Consider the following 18,735-nt stretch of genomic DNA (forward strand, 5'->3'; position numbering starts at 1 on the left):
ATGCGGAGCCCGGGCTGAGGCGCCGCGGCCGCCCCTCGCCATGAAGCGGCAGAACCTGCGCACGGCCGCGCTCATCCTCTGCATCTTCTCCTACCTGCTGGTGGGCGCCGCCGTGTTCGATGCGCTGGAGTCGGAGGCGGAGAGCGGCCGCAAGCGGCTGCTGGAGCAGAAGCGCGGGGAGCTGCGGAGGAAATACCGCTTCTCGGCCGACGACTACCGGGAGCTCGAGCGGCTGGTGCTGCAGGCCGAGCCGCACCGCGCCGGCCGCCAGTGGAAGTTCGCCGGCTCCTTCTACTTCGCCATCACCGTCATCACCACCATCGGTGAGCGCCGGCAGCCCGCAGCCCTCCGACCCCGCGCTGTCTCTCCATCCCCGCAGCCCTCCGGCCCCGCATCCCTCCATCCCCCCATACTATTACTCTTTCCCCACATCCTTCCATCCTCACACAGTCGCTCCATCCCCGCACTATTGCTTTGCCCCACACCCCTCCATCCCCACACTATAACTCCTTCTCCCTATCCCCGCACAATTGCTCCTTCCCCAAATCCCTCCATCCCCATACTATCACTCTTTCCCTGCATCCCTCCATCCCCGCACTACCCCTCCATCCGCACATTCCTCCATCCCCGCACTATCCCTCTGTCCCCACATCCCTCTATCCCTACACAATCGCTCCATCCCCACACTATCGCTCTGTCCCCACATCCCTCCATCCCCACACTATAACTCCTTCCCCCTATCCCCGCACAATTGCTCCTTCCCCACATCCCTCCATCCCCACACTACCCCTCTGTCCCCACATCCCTCCATCCCCACACTATCCCTCTGTCCCCACATCCCTCTATCCCTACACAATCACTCCGTCCCCACATCCCTCCATCCCCACACTATAACTCCTTCCCCCTATCCCTGCACAATTGCTCCTTCCCTACATCCCTCCATCCCCATACTATCACTCTTTCCCTGCATCCCTCCATGCCCGCACTATCCCTCCATGCCCGCACTATCCCTCCGTTCCCACACTATCCCTCCAGTCCCACACTATCCCTCTTTCCCCACATCCCTCCATCTCCACAGTTGCTCCATCCCCGCACTATCACTTCTTCCCCACATCCCTCTATCTCCACGCTATCCCTCCGTGCCCACAATATCCCTCCGTGCCCGCACTATCCCTCCATTCCCACACTATTCCTCTGTCCCCACATCCCTCCATCCCCACACTATCACTCTTTCTCTGCACCCCTCCATCCCCACACTATTCCTCTCTCCCCACACCCCTCCATCCCTACGTTATCCCTCCATCCCCTCACCTCTGCACCTCCACCACCTCTAGGTGCCCCAGGAAGCCCAGGGGGGTGATGCCTGCACAGGAGAGGCAGGTCTCATCCTTACAAGGCCAGGACATCTCTTCAGGCCACCCTCTGAGCCCACCCTGTGGGATCCCCAGTGCCCTGTAGTGGGAGGGGTTATTCGGGGCAGAGTGGGGGGCAACTTGTTGTGGAGGATGTCGGGGTGCAGTGATGGCTGGGGACACAAAATGTGATGTGCACATTGTCCCAGGGAGGCAGCAGCACGTGGAGCTTGAGCAGGCAGCTGTAGGAGTTGATGGAGGTGTGGGAGGGCAGCGGTGGGAGCCATGTCCATCCCTGTGCAGTGTTGTAGGCAGCAAGTCAGGTTGTAGAGCTGGGCAAGAACTGTTGGTTCCTTTGCCAGCTCAAACTCTGGATGTTTGGCTGTACGAGACCTGTTTCAGGGAGCCAAGACAGCCTCCAGGCACTGAACCTGCACGGGAACCTGCAGAGAGGTAGGTGTCAGTTGGCTGGGAAGAGAATGAATCGCGTTAAGCCCCTGCTAGACACACTTACCCATACTAGAGCCCAGCCTTGGTTTGCCCACTTCTGCTTCGCAAGAGAATGAAACTAAATTGAATGAGGATTGCCTTAATTAGAGGTGAGATTAGCCACATGGGAGCTGAGCATTGTTTAATTAATCCACTTCTATTAATCCTTGAGCCCTTAGCATCCCGTGTGGGTAGACAGGCACAGGATCCCATGCTCATATCATTGCTCGTGCTGGGAATTCAGTCAGGAGATGCATTTTGGAGGTAGGAACCCTGAGGCTGAACCCTGCCCTTCCACGGCAGCAGCTGTGGGATGGGGCTCAGCTGCACTGAGGGGGCTGGCAAGGGTGAAATAACTCTGGCAGCTGAAAGCTTCATCCCTCAGGACAAGGGCTGGTGGGATCAACTGTGCTGTGTTAGCAGGGACAAGAGGTGGTGGAGGGGCAGGTACCCCACAGGTCCTGCCTTGGGGGGTTCCGTGTGCCCCCCCGGAGATGTTCTGTGGGGTTTGTGACATACGTGGCCAGCAAACAGCAGCAGGTTCAGGGCATGGTTAGTGTCAGCCCCCAGCACGAGGGTAGGATGAATCGCTTCAGTGAAAATCTCCATCATCTTGTGACAGGTTATAGCTTCGTTTGCATTATTTTTCTGTTGACTGTGACAAACAATTGCTGCGCTTATCACACCCCCCCTGCAATAAATAATTTCGGCTTGGGTGCCATATTTCTAAAACACTGGCACATCAGATCACTTTACATTGGGCTGTGCTCCAAATCTCACTTTTAACATTAATGTAGCTGCGTTTACTCTAATTCCCTTTGTCGTTTTGAAAGCATCAGTCAGTTGCTTTTTCAGCAGTCTCTCAGGGTACAGCAACTGTTTTTCCACTTACTACTCTTCTGGGTCATTATATTTCCCTCCTCATTGCTGTCTTGTATTACGTTGTAGCCTAGGACCTGGTAATTGCACTCGGTTATTAAGCTTGGATCTGACTCTTTTGGGTTTTTTCGCCACTGCAGTCTCATGTCTGCTCTGTATTCTGGGAAATGTGGCATGCAGGCATTAAGTTTATAATTTTGGATTGCATGGGTTTATGAACAGACAGAGCAATTAGAAACCAGTCTCCTCCTGCCTGCTCGCAGTTTGGAGACAGCACAGTGGAGGAAAACGCTGTCCTCAGCCTCCCAGCCCTGTCCCCCACTGCAGGAGTTCCCTGGAGTGAGAGGTGTGCCTGGGACAACGTGGGTGTCATCCTCAGGTCTTCCCAACACCGTTAGCTAACAGCTTCCCTAAGAGCCCTGGAAATCCACTGGCAGCAGAGACAGAGCCAAGTTGCAGCTTTGAACAAGACTGAGAAATAAAAGAAAGGGGGGTTTTCCCATATACCTTCATGTGAAAGTCACATGGTCACCTGGAGAAAGTGAAATATAAATAGATGTTTGGAAAAGGCCACGCAGCAACCTGGGAAGGAGCCAGTGCTGTTCTGCAGGCACCTTCAGAAAGGAAGTTTCCAGCCCTGGTAGTTTCTCTTAGAAACTCAAGAGAAAGGCTTGGATGCCTTTGGATGCCATTCCTTCCCACGCTGTGTGACTCCCTTGCAGTTAGTTACTCATCCGCTGAGGTCAGAGGCCACTGATTTCTGTAAGCCTCTATAATTAAGTAAGGTGGGTGCAGAATCACTTGAAGTCCGGAAGATTGTGGTGAATAACTCATTACGACTCACGGTCTAATTGTGTGTCCTTGAGTCACAGCTTTGAAACTTGGAGCAAGGTGGGGAAATTAAATCTCAGAAGGCATTCAAGGAGAACCTTGTCCTCCTTGAGCTTCTCATCCCAGGGACAAGGGCTGACAGGGCTGCGGTGGCATAAATACATCCCTGTATCTGGAAGAGCACAATCCCTCCTCCCAAACGGTTCAGCAGTGCTTTAGGTCTCCGGCAACACCGGAGTAAATCTGAAGTTGCTCTGTGGAAGCCTTCCCAGCTTGAGCTGCTCCCATGGGGACCGACCCTACAGTGCAGGGGACCTATAGCTCCTGCAGAACGTAGCCAAGATGTGTGTGACGCTGGAGGGGACACGGTGAGGTGTCGATGACCCTGCAAGGGTAGTTGTAGATGGGATCGGTAGGGTGCATCCCTGCCTGCAGGGTGATCCGGTCCTGTTGGTCTCAGCATCCCATGAAGCCTCTTGCGTTTTCCCCCTTTTCTCCTACCGCTTCTCTTGGTCCCAGGGCAGCCTTGCTGGAAACCCCAGTGAGGGCTTGACAACTCTTTCCTTCGCAGGCTACGGGCATGCTGCTCCGGGCACAGATGCCGGCAAAGTTTTCTGCATGTTCTACGCCATCCTGGGCATCCCTCTGACGCTGGTCATGTTTCAGAGCTTGGGAGAGCGCATGAACACTGTCGTGCGGCTGCTGCTGAAGAAGATCAAGAAGTGTCTGGGCATGAGGACAACCAACGTCTCCATGGAGAACATGGTCCTAGTCGGCTTTCTGTCCTGCATGGGGACCCTGTGCATCGGCGCAGCGGCCTTCTCTTATTTCGAGGGCTGGACATTCTTTCATGCCTATTACTACTGCTTCATAACTTTGACCACTATCGGCTTTGGAGATTTTGTGGCTCTGCAGAAGAACGAGGCTTTGCAAAAGAAGCCCCCGTACGTGGCTTTCAGCTTCATGTACATCCTGGTGGGCCTGACTGTCATCGGCGCCTTCCTCAACCTGGTGGTGCTGCGGTTCCTGACAATGAACTCTGAGGATGAGCGGCGGGATGCTGAAGAGCGTGCCTCGCTGAGGAGAGCTCAGAACAACATCCACCTCAAGCCAAAAGAGGACACCAGGAGCAGCAATGCCATTTTTCTCCCCGTGGAGGACAGGACAAGCCAGATGAACCTCATCCCACTCATCCAGGAGGACGCAGGGAGGCAGAGGCGCCAGTCAGCCAACTCGGCAGCCGCGGTCCCCTCCTTCTGCACTTGCCTGTGCTACAGACCTCAGGTGTGTGGCAGCCCCGTGCCCTCCCACCCCGAGACCCTGAGCTGCCACACCAACCCCGTCTATTACAACTCCATTTCCTACAAAATCGACGAGGTCTCCCTGAGCACGCGGGGTCAGACCGGCTCTTCCCCGGGGAGCACTTTATCATCCAGCAGCCCTCGCTGCCGGCATCGCCCACGGCTGCGGAGGAAATCCATCTAGGAGCACGTGCTGAGCTGTACTCAGTGGCTCCACTCTTACCATGATGATAAATAATGAACAGAGACGTCAGGTCCCTCTTACTGCTCTCATTTCTTCTGCTCCTCTGCCTTGTCAGCTGGCAGCCAGCCCCACGCAGGGGCCAGCAGGAGCCTTTAAACCCCATTGAGAAGTAATTATTCCTTTTTGCAGGCACTGAATGACATTGTTAGTTTTTTTTGCTTTTTCCTCCCCAGTAGGCTCAAGCATTTGGGTCTGGCACTGACCTACCAGTGTGAAGTCCAGAAAGCTGCAGGTTTGCTTTCCCACCTCCCTGCTCCCCAAACGGAGGTGTTGCTACCCTCCCACCCTGCCTAACCTTGGCTGTGGCTGCTGCCACCACATGCTACGGGGGCTGGATTGCACTTGCTGAGGGCAGATCAAAAGCAAAGCCTGTGTTAGTGAGCCCTGCAGGCTTGGGGATCTTTACATTGTCCCCCAACCGTGGGTGCAGGTAAGTCGGTGCCACGCAGCAGGTTTGCAGGTGATGGATGGGCAGAGAGAGGTGGGTGGGAGGGGATGGACTTCAGTCCTGCTGCTCAGCACATGGGGATGGCTTCGTGGCATCTCCAGTGAGCAGCCCTCTGGGTCTGAGCTCAGGCTTGTGGCTGGCTCGGGGCTTTCAGAAGCTTGAGCCCTCTACAGTTACCCACCAGCACACCTCACCAGGTCCCTCAGGCTGAGATGGCTGGTGGAACGCTGTGTCCCACTCCTCCAGCCCAGCCACAGCATTCTGGGATGACCCCGGAGTGTGCTGAAGGCACAGCCCCAGGGAGAGTCTCCCTCAGCCACAGAAAGCCACCTGCCACTGATTAATCATTAGCTAAAATCACCCTTTCCTTTACCACTTTTCCTCCACCTGGCAGCCCAGTAAGCCTGCCGGCTCCTTCCCTCTTCCCGTGGGTCTGGGCTCATTGCTGCTGGGATTATCAGAAGAAACGTGATCCTGTCTCAGCGTGTGCCCCCGATGCGGTACCTGTTGGCACAGAAGCCCCCGGGCTGTTTCCAGCTGATTCTCCCCCATTGTGGCTCTTCTCCATCCTGCCTCAACTGCAAGAAAACAGGACAGGGCTCTGGCAGTGACAGCAGCTCCATTTTGCTTTTTTTCTCCAGTAAAGGGACATTTTCACCCTTAATTTTACCTAAAAGACCCTTTGAGGGGGGTTCCCCAGAGGAAAAAATCCCTTTTTCCTGGTCGGGAAGGCATGCAGAGTGCCAGCATTGGAAGGGCTTCAGGGCAGGCTTTGCTCTCACGTCTCTTTGTTCTGGTCAGTTTAATAAAAGGTGAATCCAGCTGGTGGTGCTCAGTTATTTGCCTTGAAGGGGAGCAGAGGGATGTGTCCGAGCCCCAGACCCCACTCCTGCCTGGCTGCTGGCTCTCCTGCCGCAGGGGGGTGTGTGCAGGGACAGGCAGGAGCTCTGATTCCTGAGGCAAGTTGGCAGAAGAGCAGTGGTGGCAGGACAGGTCTGTTGGGGGGCAGCTGCACTTCCTAGGTGTGGGAAGGGGGTTTCCTCACCCTGTGCCTTTATTTGGGAGATGCTTTCTGGCACGGTTGCCTGAGCCACCGGCAGTTTTTCTGCCAGCAGCACCTTTATTTCCAGGATTTCCAAACCAATCTCTAATGGCCCGTGTCAACCACAAAGGCTCTTATGGAGAAAGCAGAGCAGTAGGATTTTGACTGGACAAGGTGGTAGCAAGCTTAGCTCTGGGCCTGGAGATGCCCATGGCTGAATTACAGCTGGAAATGGCACAGGGAAACACAGGTTTGATGCTGGGGTGGATTCAGAGAGCGCCCACTGATGAAGAGCATTGGGAAGGAACCTGGGCCAGCACTGAGACACACTGGGCTGAGCTCCTCTCATTCCCTACAAGCCAGTGGACAGGCTGGCTGAAATCTCAGGCTGGAGATAATGGTGGTGGCAACAGAGGCAGAGACACTCCACAAAAACACTTCAACACATCATAGGAAAAAAAAAGTTTTATTGTCACCATTATCAACGTTTTCATTAGCTTAACACTGAATTGTAAATCACTCAATCATTACATATTGTCTGAATAAAACCTACAGACAGGAAAAAAGTACAGCAGAATCCTCTCCTGACTACAGATGAGCAGCCGGCGTCCCACCGGCGCTGCCGGGACGGCATCTCACCTTCCACCCAAAGCAGCCCATGCACCTCACAAACAACTCGCCGCAGTGGCAAGCAGCCTGCCCAGCTCCATTGCCTGTGTTCCCTCTGGCTCCACGGAGATTATATCTCACCAGCTGATGTTAAAAACCTCCAAAAAGTTTTGGAGAGCATTACAGAGGCCAAAAAGAGCAGATCGGCTGCCCCCACTCCTATGGAAAGGCAAAAGGAGAGGTAGCAGCCTTGTGGTGCCTCTGCAAAGCTATTGTGGAGCAGGTAATGAAGTAAAAAGGTTTGACCCCATGAAAGCAGATTTCCCTACCACAGCCAGGCCCCTGGGCAGCGCGGGTACAAGGCAGAGTGCCGGCACGCTGACGCTGGGAGGGTGAGAGCGTGGATGTGCTGGGGTGATGGTTCCGTCCCCAAGCAGAGGCCAGCTCTGCAGCAGCCCTGGGGCTCCCCACGGGCAGCATGGGATGGACACCTCAGTGCAAAGAGATGCTGCGGGTAGCCTCAGTCCCCTCGGGCTGGAATAAGGCCTCATATTGAGAGGGAAGGGGCAACCCATGTAGGGAGCAGTGGGCGCAGGGGAAAGAGAAACAGAACCTGGAGGAGAGCTCGCTGGGAGCTCCCCTTCTCCCTGGCCAGCACAGAAGCAGCTCCCACCTTGTCCCTGCCATCTCCTGCCCATCCTTACAGCACGGCACGCCTGCGCAGGCTGCAGAGCCCCTGCAGAAGACCCCTAGCTGCTATAAGAACAGGAAAAGAAAGACTCCCTGTGGCCTGAATTCAGGACTGCCACAAAATGTGAGCAGGACACGGGCATCCCCGGTGGTGGCAGGCTACGGCAGTGCTGCAGGAGGGGTTTTGGGTCAGGCACTGCATCTCCAGGGCGCCCTTTCTGCCAGGGGCAGGGAGCAGCCTGCAGCTCCCAGGAGGAAGGCAAGCCCAGCTCGGTGAGGCTCTGGGAACGTGCCTTGGATTCGCCCTTCAAATCTCACTCTTCCTTGCTCCAAACAAAGCCAAAACCAGCTCCAGGTCAAGAAGATGGAACCACCAAAGCAGAGACCAGTGAGCAGCACTAGGTAAGAAGCGACAGCCCTAAAGAAAAAAAAACTCCTGTAGGATTTAAAGTTCCAGGCTGGTGTTTAGTGGAGCCCCAGTGGACAGCTATCCCAGTCTGTGGTGCCCAAACATCTACAAAAACCCAGAAAGTTTGAGGGCATGGCTTCAGCAGAAGGTGTGTCTTAAGTCTTCCCTTGGGTTGCTTCCACCCTATCACTGCTCAGAGAGCAGAGCTCACCGCTGCCCGAACAGCCTCTCAGCAAGGCAAAGCCCTCTGCTGCCCACACAAGGGGGTCTCATGCCCACCCGAGGCACCCAGCATGCAGTGTAAATGCAAAGGCTGTTCCCTGACTTGGCAGAGTGGGGTTTAACAACACGGCTTTGGTTGCCATTTTAGCTACCAAGAAGTCATGAAGGGTAAATTGTTAGGTCGTAGCCTCTGTTTGCTGGTGCTCTGTAAAGGGCTGGTGCTGGCTCCTTCTCAGTTTCAGCTGCTAAAGTGCAAAGATCCAAATGCTACAAGAAACTCTTCCCGGTCCCTCTCCTCCATCAGGACGAGAGCAGCTACCACAGGGAAGGGAGGGCAGGAGGGTGTCTACACCAGGAGAGGAGCTTGAGGTTCCCCAGGAGCGAGTCTGATGCTGATGTCATGTGCAAGCAGCTGGGGCAAGGGATGGATGTGCAGCTTCTTGGTCACTGGGGCATCAGTCTCTGAGCAAAGAGTCTGACAGTGTGAGTTTAAGACTCGTTAGCCACATTTTGAGAATATCTAATCACTTGCAAACCCCCTGAGGAGCTGCCACGTTCACATACGCAGGCTGGGAAGCCAGGCAGACCATCAGATAGATGCAGCACACAGCAGGAGTACAGCACTGGGTCTCTGCTTTCACCAACAACCCGCAGCTTCAGCTGGTGGGTCTCACATGGGGAAAGGGCTCACACAAGGGAATCAGACACTGACTGCACAACCAACCAGAGATTTCACCTCCTGAAGGGAATCTGGCATTTTCCAAAGCATTGCTGTCCACTGTGTGCCTGTATACATCCGTACGGACAACACATGTGGACATCCACAAACATACACACCCTGGCAGTGCACTGGGGTCAACGTGCAAACACTCTCGCTGATCGTCCTCTTTGCTAACTGCTTGGCTCAAATTGGGTAGCTACAATTTCATTTTAGATGCTCACACCAGGTCTCAATATGCCCTAGACTTCTCTACTGACAGCACTTTGCATTTACATATTTCTCTCTTCTCCAAGCATTTCACAAATAAATATGAATTATTTCATCATCCCTTGGGGCTCCCAGCATCACTGGGCCAGCCACCCGCTGCCTGCATGGCCAGCCAACTGGCAATCTTGAGAATAACGTGAAGATTTTTCCTACGGGAAATGCTGCGAGAAATCAACAGGCAATGAACTGGGATGCTGGTTTGAAGCTGCTTTATGCACTGCATCAATGATAGAGCTGACTTAAAATCCAATATCCCGATCCTGCCACTTTGGAAATCCTGTAGATGAGCCCAGCATCAGCCAGCTTTGAAGAACAGCTCACAACAGCCTGTTCCTCTTTTACACGCTGGTCCCCACGATGCCCTGCGAAGGTGCAATCTCTGCCCTGGGTGGAATTTTCTAACAAAATGGACAAGTACCACCTATGGAATGGACAAAATCACCCACAAAGCCTTTAAAGAAGAGCAGCGCAATCTGCTGCTCTGAAAATAAACACCTCTTTTTAGCTTGCCCCTGGTATCTCAAGGAAAATAGGCAGCTGTCAAGCAGAACTCGTGTGGCCCCAGAGTGCAAAGGCTTTTTTGCTTTATCAGGGCTACAGTGGCAGTGGGAACCATTCTCATTGAGTTACAAATACAAGATAGCCTAAGAAAAACAGGGAGATCCAAACAGTCATGAAGTTTATACTGAAACTATCGTTACCTCAGTAGAATGAAGTCACCTACAGCTGTTTCATTCTTCACCTAAGAGAGATTTTGTGTCGATGGGCACATATGCTCACAGAGAAGTCTAAAGGATGAATATATCTCACAAGGCAACAGCCCAGTCTTTGTATTTTTACAATCAAAGTTAATATGGTTCTTTTTCAAAAGTGATGTCATTGAGATTGAAGACAATTATAAACTGTATCAACAATATGTACTACAGCCTGCAAGTCACAATCTGTGCACACCAAATGGAATATATTATTGCTTGTTAGCCTATTAGACTTTCTTTATAAAAAGATTTTTATACAGAGTACAGGATTATGACAAAACTAGCTAAGTAGTTCTCATCTTGAAAATACAACATCAATTCTTTCAACAAAGGCTTGAATAGTAGCTGAGAGTTAATGAACAATAACAAATATTTACTAATAATTTTATGGCCAGTTTGAACAGAATTTCTTATAGGACTCTTTTCTGGTGTTTATTTACATATGCCTCTTCTTTTGGAAAAAAAGTTGATAAAGTATAACAAGGAACATAGAAATCAAAAGAATGAGTAAACTTCATAGCAAGAACATTAAACATTTTTGAAAACACTAAATTATATTATCTGTTAAAAAACATACATCATTTTGTCTTTAAAGAAAAATATTTTTCCTGTTTTAAAATATTACCAACAGCATGTAATAAACTAACTTAAAATGAGTTTCATAAAAAAGTTGTCTTGCTGTCTAAACGTTACTAAACATGCTTAGGTTGAGATTCTGTTAACTGCCTCAACATCTTAAAAACAGCTCCTTTACAGGAACTTGTGATATTCTGACTCCAGGAGACCTGCAAATTTAGAACAGTACATTGCTAAAGGATCCGGTAGCTAGAAACAATAAATATATATTTTCATCCAAAGCAAATAATTCTGCGATGTCCTTTGAAACAATCCATGGCCAAGAAGTGGGGATGTAATTGGCTAAATAATAAAGTCACCTGGCCCTTCCCCTGCCTGTGGACTCACAGGTACAGACACTCACAAGCAATGCAAAGGGATGCTCCACCCTGCCCACGCGGCTTCAGCTGCAGGACAAGGACCCACAGGTTGAATTGCAGAGCAAGGACCTCGTGTTGACTCTGTGACATCCCAGCTGTGTAGGGGCAAAGGGGAAAGCAACACCAGGAGCCTGGGAAAATATCACATTTTTTGCCTGAACAAACCAGGACTAATCACAGCCACGGCTGCCTTTTGCTCAGACCACAAAGACAACAAAGCTGTATGCGAGGCATGGTTTCAGTGCTCTGCTCTCCCTGTGTACAGGGGATTCCTGGTGGAGAGAGATCATTCTGCTCACAGGATCTCTTTGCTTTCCACAGTAATAGTAATATAGGTAACATTTATGGACCAGCTAAATGGCAAGCAATCCTCCCATTACTATTAAAATGTAGTGTTTCCTGCACAAGGACCAGGGAATCAATCCTGAGCCAGGCAGGTATTTCTCTCTCCTCAGTCTCATCCCTCATCATCACACTCAGACCAAAAATACTATGAAGTCTGGGGCTTTTTTAAGTCTCCTGCTCTTCCTCTCTCTCTTCCCCTCCCTGACTACAGCCAAAGCTGGGCTCAGACACAGGAAAAAAATCACTCAGGACTCGCAAAGGGAACCAAAGTTTAGTTTTCAGCTGCTCATCACTCTAGCAAACCGGTACTTTCTACACAACTACACTGGTAATCCCAACTGTCACATCACATCACCTTAGAAACTGGTGAGTCAAATTCACAGGGGGAAAGATTAGGCTTCATAAAATAAGCTATTACAAGCCTAAGATTTGCCTTGAATATTATATTGGGAGTCTTCAAATTGACGGGTAACTAGAAGACTTACTTTTTACCTATACCAGCCATGGTCAGCGCAGGAATCACAGGCATGAGTGAAACAAGAATTCAGGCCGCAGGGTATGGTGCAGCTTTGCTGGCCTCGCTCAGCACCTGTGGGCCAGCTCAGAAGGGCTCCTGTGAGTCTGCTTTACAAAGGAAGAGCATCTGCACTTGCCAGTTCATGTGACTTTGCTGTGTGTGGCAGCCAGGGGTTGCAACGTTTGCTTACTTGGGAGAAACAGGACTTGGAAGTGAATGGAAACAAAAGCGAGAACCACTGGACTACAATCAACCACGTAAAAAATGCAGAAGAAAACAGGACGGAGCAGACGGTTAAAACTGCCTCCAAATTTCAGAATCTGAGATGTTAACAAAAACAACACAAGGAGAAGTGTCAGGTGTTGGGGTTTTTTTCACTCTGACAGCAACCTTTTAGCATGATTAAAACATACGGAAGATAGTCCTCAGTGTGGAGTAGTCCTATTGTAACTAAATTGATCATCTCTGAGCTTGCAGATCTTTTGGAGGGACACATCGCATTGGCCAGGCACACACGGACTTCGCTTTTCAACAGACAGTCACTAAACAAAGTTCTTGGTGGGGGGGAATATTTTTGGCATATAAAGTCTCCTACTCCTCCTCAAAGACTGCAGAAATGTTGCATTCATCTTATTGGACACAGGAAAACCACAATTAACTAGCTGTTACTGGTACATAATGTCCAAACTAAGTTCCAATATAAAGTTTTCGGCATACCTTAAGACAGAAGCTCTGTTACTCAGCTGTCAGGTCTGGCAGGTACCTGCAGCTCCCTGCAGTCCTTTTAAAGACAGTTATTAAAAGATCCAGTGCTACAAACCACTAAATCTACCTAATCTATTCTAGTTCATACACATATTGTACAATATTGCCTAGTACTCACTACATACCAAGAGGAAAAGATGCAGACTTGAATTACAGTAAATGTGCTTTGTTTAAAAAATAAAAAGAAAAGAGCCACAACATAGTTTGACCAGCATGCAACAAACTTTCTTCAGATAATATATAGAAATTGCCTAATACAATTAGAAAAAATAATTATCGAGAGGCCAGAGATGTATTTGATCAAGGAAATTAAGAGATTTAGCTGAAACATTGAGGCTTTTGCCACCGAAGACTCAAAATACTATTCATTCCATGCTCCTTCTCATCCTTCCCTCTCCTTTATATTATGTAATTTTTACAGAGACTATTTGTAAGGCCTATTATTTTTGCATCTAACTTTTAATTTATCTCAAAATAATTTAAAATGCCATAGACGAGCAAGGACCAAAAGCAACTGCTTTTATCATCCACTCAACACTCATGCTTTTATCCTAAAAAAGCTGAGGTCCACACGCAGAAATAAATGTTTACCTCTAGGGCAGGTCAAGAATCTGCTCATTCCTAAACGTGGCGTGGGACCTTCACTTTTAAATCACAAAGTAAAGCATCTCCTAAAGCTTATTTTGGAACAACAGTCATCAAATCCTTATTAAGAATTACAACAAAACCTAGCCAAAACAGGTCAATCAAAGAAAATCTTCAGAGATTCTCTGTGATTTTGGATATTGAGTTTTTAATTGCCTGAAGGATCTAGCTCACCTTACTCCAGCACGTGACTGCTGAGAGCAGCTGCTGTGGCTCAGAGAACGTGCTTTACTGGCTTAATCTACAAGAGTCGTGTACAATTAGTGTTGCAGTTTAATGAACAAAACATACACGCTGTGATCACTGCGTCTTCAGATTCCTCACCCACTACCTCTCCACACTTTGGGGGTTGCATCTCCTCTCTCGGGACGCTTGGCAATGTCTGTGCACTACCAAGACTGCCTAAAGCACCTTTCTCTCCACAAGGAAGGTTACGCACTCTCCAGCACCTTCTTGTCAGGTGACAAACTGGGTTTTCATTCTTCTGTGCCCCTAGAAACCTCAATCTCCTCTCCTGTGGCAGAATAAAACAGTCCTGTTCAGGCCAGTCCACAGCACAACGGGAAGGGCAGCATCTCCAGCAGATATGTACCAGTACAAAGGAGATGGAAGAAAAGCAGGAGATAGAAGACATCGTAACTGAAGGATGCACAGCAACAAGTAAGGGAGTCAGTAAATTGCAGAACATTGCATCTGACAATACAAAACATATATCAAGCTGCAAGTCTGATTTTCAGCTCCCACTTCCAGTGGGTTTTTTTCTGAGCAAAATTGCAGTTAATTAGCCTGCTAAACTCGAACTCTGTTCCAACTGTCTGGTCTAAGTAGGCGCTACTTATTCTCCCACTAAGTATGCTTCAGCAGCAGTGTTAGACAAGTAATGCAGTAAAGACACTTGCTGGTATTTTGGCACAGGTTGAAAGCACAGCGATGACAGTGTGACAGTTAACATGACTCAGATGTGGAACTGATTCTAAAGAAAGAGTTGCAGTTTTCTTTCTTTTTCTTCCTTTCAAGTAGAAAGACCTTATAAAAACCCTAATGCTTCCTCTGACACTTTCTGCTCCTGCTCTTTTAGGTCAGGTATCGGCCTCAGAACTTTTCACGTACCTTCTCATGAAGGAATCTGTATTAGAAATTGTCAAGACACGCAGTTAAGAGAAATACCTTCCTTACTCCCTCAAAATGCTTTCAAATGCTGCAACTTTCCAGGGTTAATACTGATCTGAAACAAGGGTCCAAGAATGACAGCGAGAGAAGTGAAACAAGAGGTGTATGTCTAAATTTGACAACTAGGACTCATGCCCCGCGGCACCTCCTCCTCGGACGGAGAGGGCACAACGCCCTCCCCCTCGTCTTCTGTCTAAGGTCACTGGTTTATCCTCCTCTTCCAGCTCCACAAGAACTGATTGAACATGCATTGCGCTTGAGGTCAGAGTTCCAGCAAACAAAACCTTGACAGCATGTTTAAAAAACAAAAGCAGTTCCCCCTTCCTTACTCACTAAGACCTGTCACAGCAGGGTCCCACTGTGCTCTCCAGGGAAAGCTGTGAGGACTGGCGCAGGAGCGGGCCTGTAGTGGGATCTACCATTGAGGAGGTTGGGAAGAGCTTGTACCAGCCAATTGCTAAAGTGGACAAATCCAGTTCTTCCAGAAGGACCCTGGCGACTCCCATGAAGTGCTTGCGTTCCATGCGTCCATAGTTTCCCCAGACTATCACCTTCGGAACAAGAGGGGGGAGCACAGTTAATCCTCCAACTTGCACACTCGCTTGGGAAGCACAAGTCTGACCAATCCTTCCTTCTATTCATCCTGCTTCCCAGGGCTTTACTACAGCCCAAGAAGAGCTTTATACTCCCAACAGGTGATGTGAAACTCTGGCTGATGATATAACAATTTTTAAGCACAGCTTTACAAATCCTAATGTTATCAGACATTTTTTTTTTTTTACCCCGTGGAAAAATACACCAACAAAAACCAGGTGGGCAATAGCTTGGGTCAAGAGCCAACAGTGTGAGGAAAAGGGCATGTCCTCACTTCTGCGGCTGGAGCTCGTGACACAGAGCAGATGGTGCCGAGGCAGGGTAACTCACCTGGAGAAAGGGCAGGAGCCGAGTGCCAGCAAGTGGGAGCGGTGACGCAAGGGGCACACATGGAGTGGCATGCAGGGGAAGCAGAACAGACTGCTGAGAAAGGCTTGCAGATGCAGAGGAGGGTCTAATGAAAGAGAGCTGGCAGACGAGCAGGGAAAGCTGAATCACACTTACGACATGATGGAGACCAGTGGGTGGAACAACAGATGTAGTGAGGGTCAAGGCTTGGGCATGCTGGAGGTCTGCACATGACCAAACGGCCCTGTGAGGCTCAAGACAAAGGTGATGACTGACTCCAGAGCAAGCCCATGTTCTGAGGAGGGGATGAGTATGGTTTATGATGGTGACAAGTAATCTCTGGCTAATCCTGACACCTCCTATCCCTAGGCTCCGTATAACCACAACATCACAATCTTCTGTAAAATTAAGTAGGAGAGACAACGAATGTTGACCTAAAGACAAAAATTAAAACTCTAGGTCAGCATGAGATAGAGCAGAAACTTGTTTTGGTGCAACAGCTGCTGGCATTTTATTCTCTATCCTCATTTTATTCTCTCTGAATACATGCCTTTCCTAGCAGTGAGGCAGCAGGTACAGAAACCCAGGCAAGAGGAGACCAAGCCAGGTCCCACCCCTTTTCCATCAAAAATATGCAGTCTCTTTGCTACAGGGGAAAATGCTTCTAATCAAGGTAAATAAGGAAGAGTTCACTAATGAGAAGAATCCAGCAGGTTAGCTGCCAATTCATATGTCAGTGGACGAAAGCAATAGAAACCCACAGATTAATTACATTAAGTGGATTTTAGCCAGCTTTACTGGATGACAATGATTTAGGTATGAATTAACAATGAAAATCATTCTCTCCTGTGGAAACACAGGTGCAGAATTGAAAATATGAGTATGGCACAAAATGTATGACAGAAAAAAGAAGAGAGATCTAAAAAGCGTAGGACATATGATTGGGTGATGACTAAAACAGAGTGCTCTGAATACGTATGAACACAGGAGACAACCTACATTGCAAGATCATTCAACATCTATAAGTTCTATGTATCTCCTTACTGGTCAGAGGGAAAAAGGATTAAAAAAATAAAAATCAACCTTTTCGTGGTAGGTACTCATGTTATCTGGCAGGGTGTCAAATCATAATCAGTCTAAGTATGAAAAAAGGTTTTTCTTTCCATTTGTAACATTCAGATAGAGTGCATTTGGTTCAATGAAAACACTGGGTTTTTTTCTCATCTCTGTGTTAATTACCCAGATCCCTTGCCAGACTTAATATCTTCCAGCAAAAGTGGAAGAGAGAGATGGGCAGACCTGAGACTTGCTCATCTTACCTGTAATACTTTGCCCTGGGGGCTCTCAGCAAACAGTAACACCTGATTGTACAAGGGGTCTAATGATTTGCGAGCCACTTTTGTCTTCTTTTTCGCAATGCACACGCCATTCTCTAGCAGGTAAGCTTTGATGTAAGCAGCTGGAAAAAATAAATATGGTCAAACATAAAAAAATCTTCACGCTCGCTTTAGAAAAGACAAGAGTGCCATGGCTCAAGTATTTCTAAAGAAGGCATTTACAGCAGTGAAAAGATTTGCTCAATCAGCCTTATTTTCAATATCGCATACAGACCGCTTCTTCCTGCAGAAGCCAAGTGGAATTAATTTTTTTCCTATTCACAAGCATGGCAGGAGGCTGGGGCTCAGTGAGTTACTTTAGGAGGTCAAAGCACACTACCTGGCAGTGTTTTGGAGCCGGGTTTTGGTGTCAGTCCTCGAGCTTGAATGATATCCACTTCTAGCTGCCCATTTCGCTCTTGCAAGCCGATTTCCACATCCCCTAAACCAAAATGTCAAAATAGAGAAAAGACACTGAAAACAATGCATCTGCGGGCTACTAAAATGTTATAAAAAACAATCTTCACATCACATCTACTACGAACTGTAACAACCCGTTGGCCCGGAGTGCCTGATCCCCTCCTCTTCTACTCTGGAGCAGCTCTGCCATGAGTCAAGCCCACATTTACGAAGAAAATCTCTAATGTCAGCCCTCTAACACAGCTTTGGTGACTCAGTCTCTGCTTTCCTCACCTTTCCCAAAGTGAACTGCAAGGTGCTTTGGAAAATGCACTTATGGTGGACCGTAAGAAAATCTTTACAGAGCCCAGTGGGCCTCAGAAATGAAGAAAAACACGAAGATGCACAGAATGCATCTTCAGGATGTCAGCTGTGGTTTACTCAGTCTGATGGAAGAAAGCATAAAGCTAGTGCTCTCCTACTAATGCCACATTTGCAGCAACCAGCAAAACCTTTCAGGCAAGCTCACTGGATTTAACAGAGAAGCAGAGTGGGGGAGTGGCAGATCAGTAGACGCTGGATATGTTATTAGGTGGCTTGAGTGAGTGGTCTGTTGAAGATTAAATTAAAGCCACTTAATATCTGTGTGTTCCTTACCCATTGAAGTGGTGGCCAAGGTCTGACGCCCAACAAATTGTGCAGGGCCCATGCTCCCCAGGAAGTCACTGAACCGCCCCGCAGATGCCAGATGGACTCCACTGAAATTCAAGCTGCAAAAGAAATTGATTTTGGCAAGTGGTTAATTTGCATTTTAAAGCAATCCAGTAACTAAAGAACCAAATTTAATAGATCTTTGAAATTAAGGACATCTACAGAAGCCTTTTTCGCCTATAAAACTCACTGACTGGAAGCAGTTTAGTGACATGGATTCCATTTAAAATCCCTTTCCTCATACAAAAAAACCCAGCAATGGTTGTGGTCACCAGCTGGTTAATAATTGTTTAACTACAACTAACTGTCTGTAAGGAAATTCGCTGCCATATTTGGCTCTTGTGCAGCTTGTCACCTCTTCCAGGTCGCATTACAATCTAAACAGCTTCCTAGCACAGCTTATAGGATCTCTCTTGGCAGCTGTACCTTTTCTATCTTCATTTCTGGGGAGGAGACGATACATCTATAGCAGCAGTTAAAAGGGCTGCTGGCATCAAATCCCCTGGGGACTCACTTTCCTATTTATTTCTTAGGCACACACAGAACAATGCATCTCTTTCTTGATCAGAGGGCCCCATTTTCTACCACTCAACATCAGAAGCATCCATCAC

The 18,735-nt window shown here is 48.8% G+C and overlaps 2 protein-coding genes across 3 annotated transcripts in view; one reads left to right on the forward strand and one right to left on the reverse strand.

The window, feature by feature from the left end:
* On the forward strand, window positions 1–5,285 carry KCNK15 (potassium two pore domain channel subfamily K member 15). The gene is made up of 2 exons (XM_069872068.1): window positions 1–323; window positions 4,123–5,285. Exons 1-2 carry the CDS (start codon window positions 41–43, stop codon window positions 5,034–5,036), a joined length of 1,197 nt encoding a protein of 398 aa, XP_069728169.1. The 5' UTR covers window positions 1–40; the 3' UTR covers window positions 5,037–5,285.
* Window positions 5,286–12,608: 7,323 nt separating this feature from the next.
* Window positions 12,609–18,735, reverse strand: part of RIMS4 (regulating synaptic membrane exocytosis 4) — a 52,891-nt gene continuing 46,764 nt past the window's right edge. Inside the window, exons 3-6 of one of the 2 annotated variants that reach the window (XM_069872080.1) lie at window positions 18,071–18,183; window positions 17,355–17,456; window positions 16,958–17,097; window positions 12,609–14,165 (exon numbers count right to left, since the gene is read on the reverse strand). In XM_069872080.1, the coding sequence (XP_069728181.1) occupies window positions 14,028–14,165; window positions 16,958–17,097; window positions 17,355–17,456; window positions 18,071–18,183 (493 nt within the window). In that variant the 3' untranslated portion in view covers window positions 12,609–14,027. Of the gene's footprint in view, window positions 15,248–16,957; window positions 17,098–17,354; window positions 17,457–18,070; window positions 18,184–18,735 lie in introns of both variants that reach the window. The other variant, XM_069872079.1, reaches the window with a different exon arrangement.

This window comes from Phaenicophaeus curvirostris, chromosome 18 (assembly GCF_032191515.1).
Source record: "Phaenicophaeus curvirostris isolate KB17595 chromosome 18, BPBGC_Pcur_1.0, whole genome shotgun sequence".
NCBI lineage: Eukaryota > Metazoa > Chordata > Aves > Cuculiformes > Cuculidae > Phaenicophaeus > Phaenicophaeus curvirostris.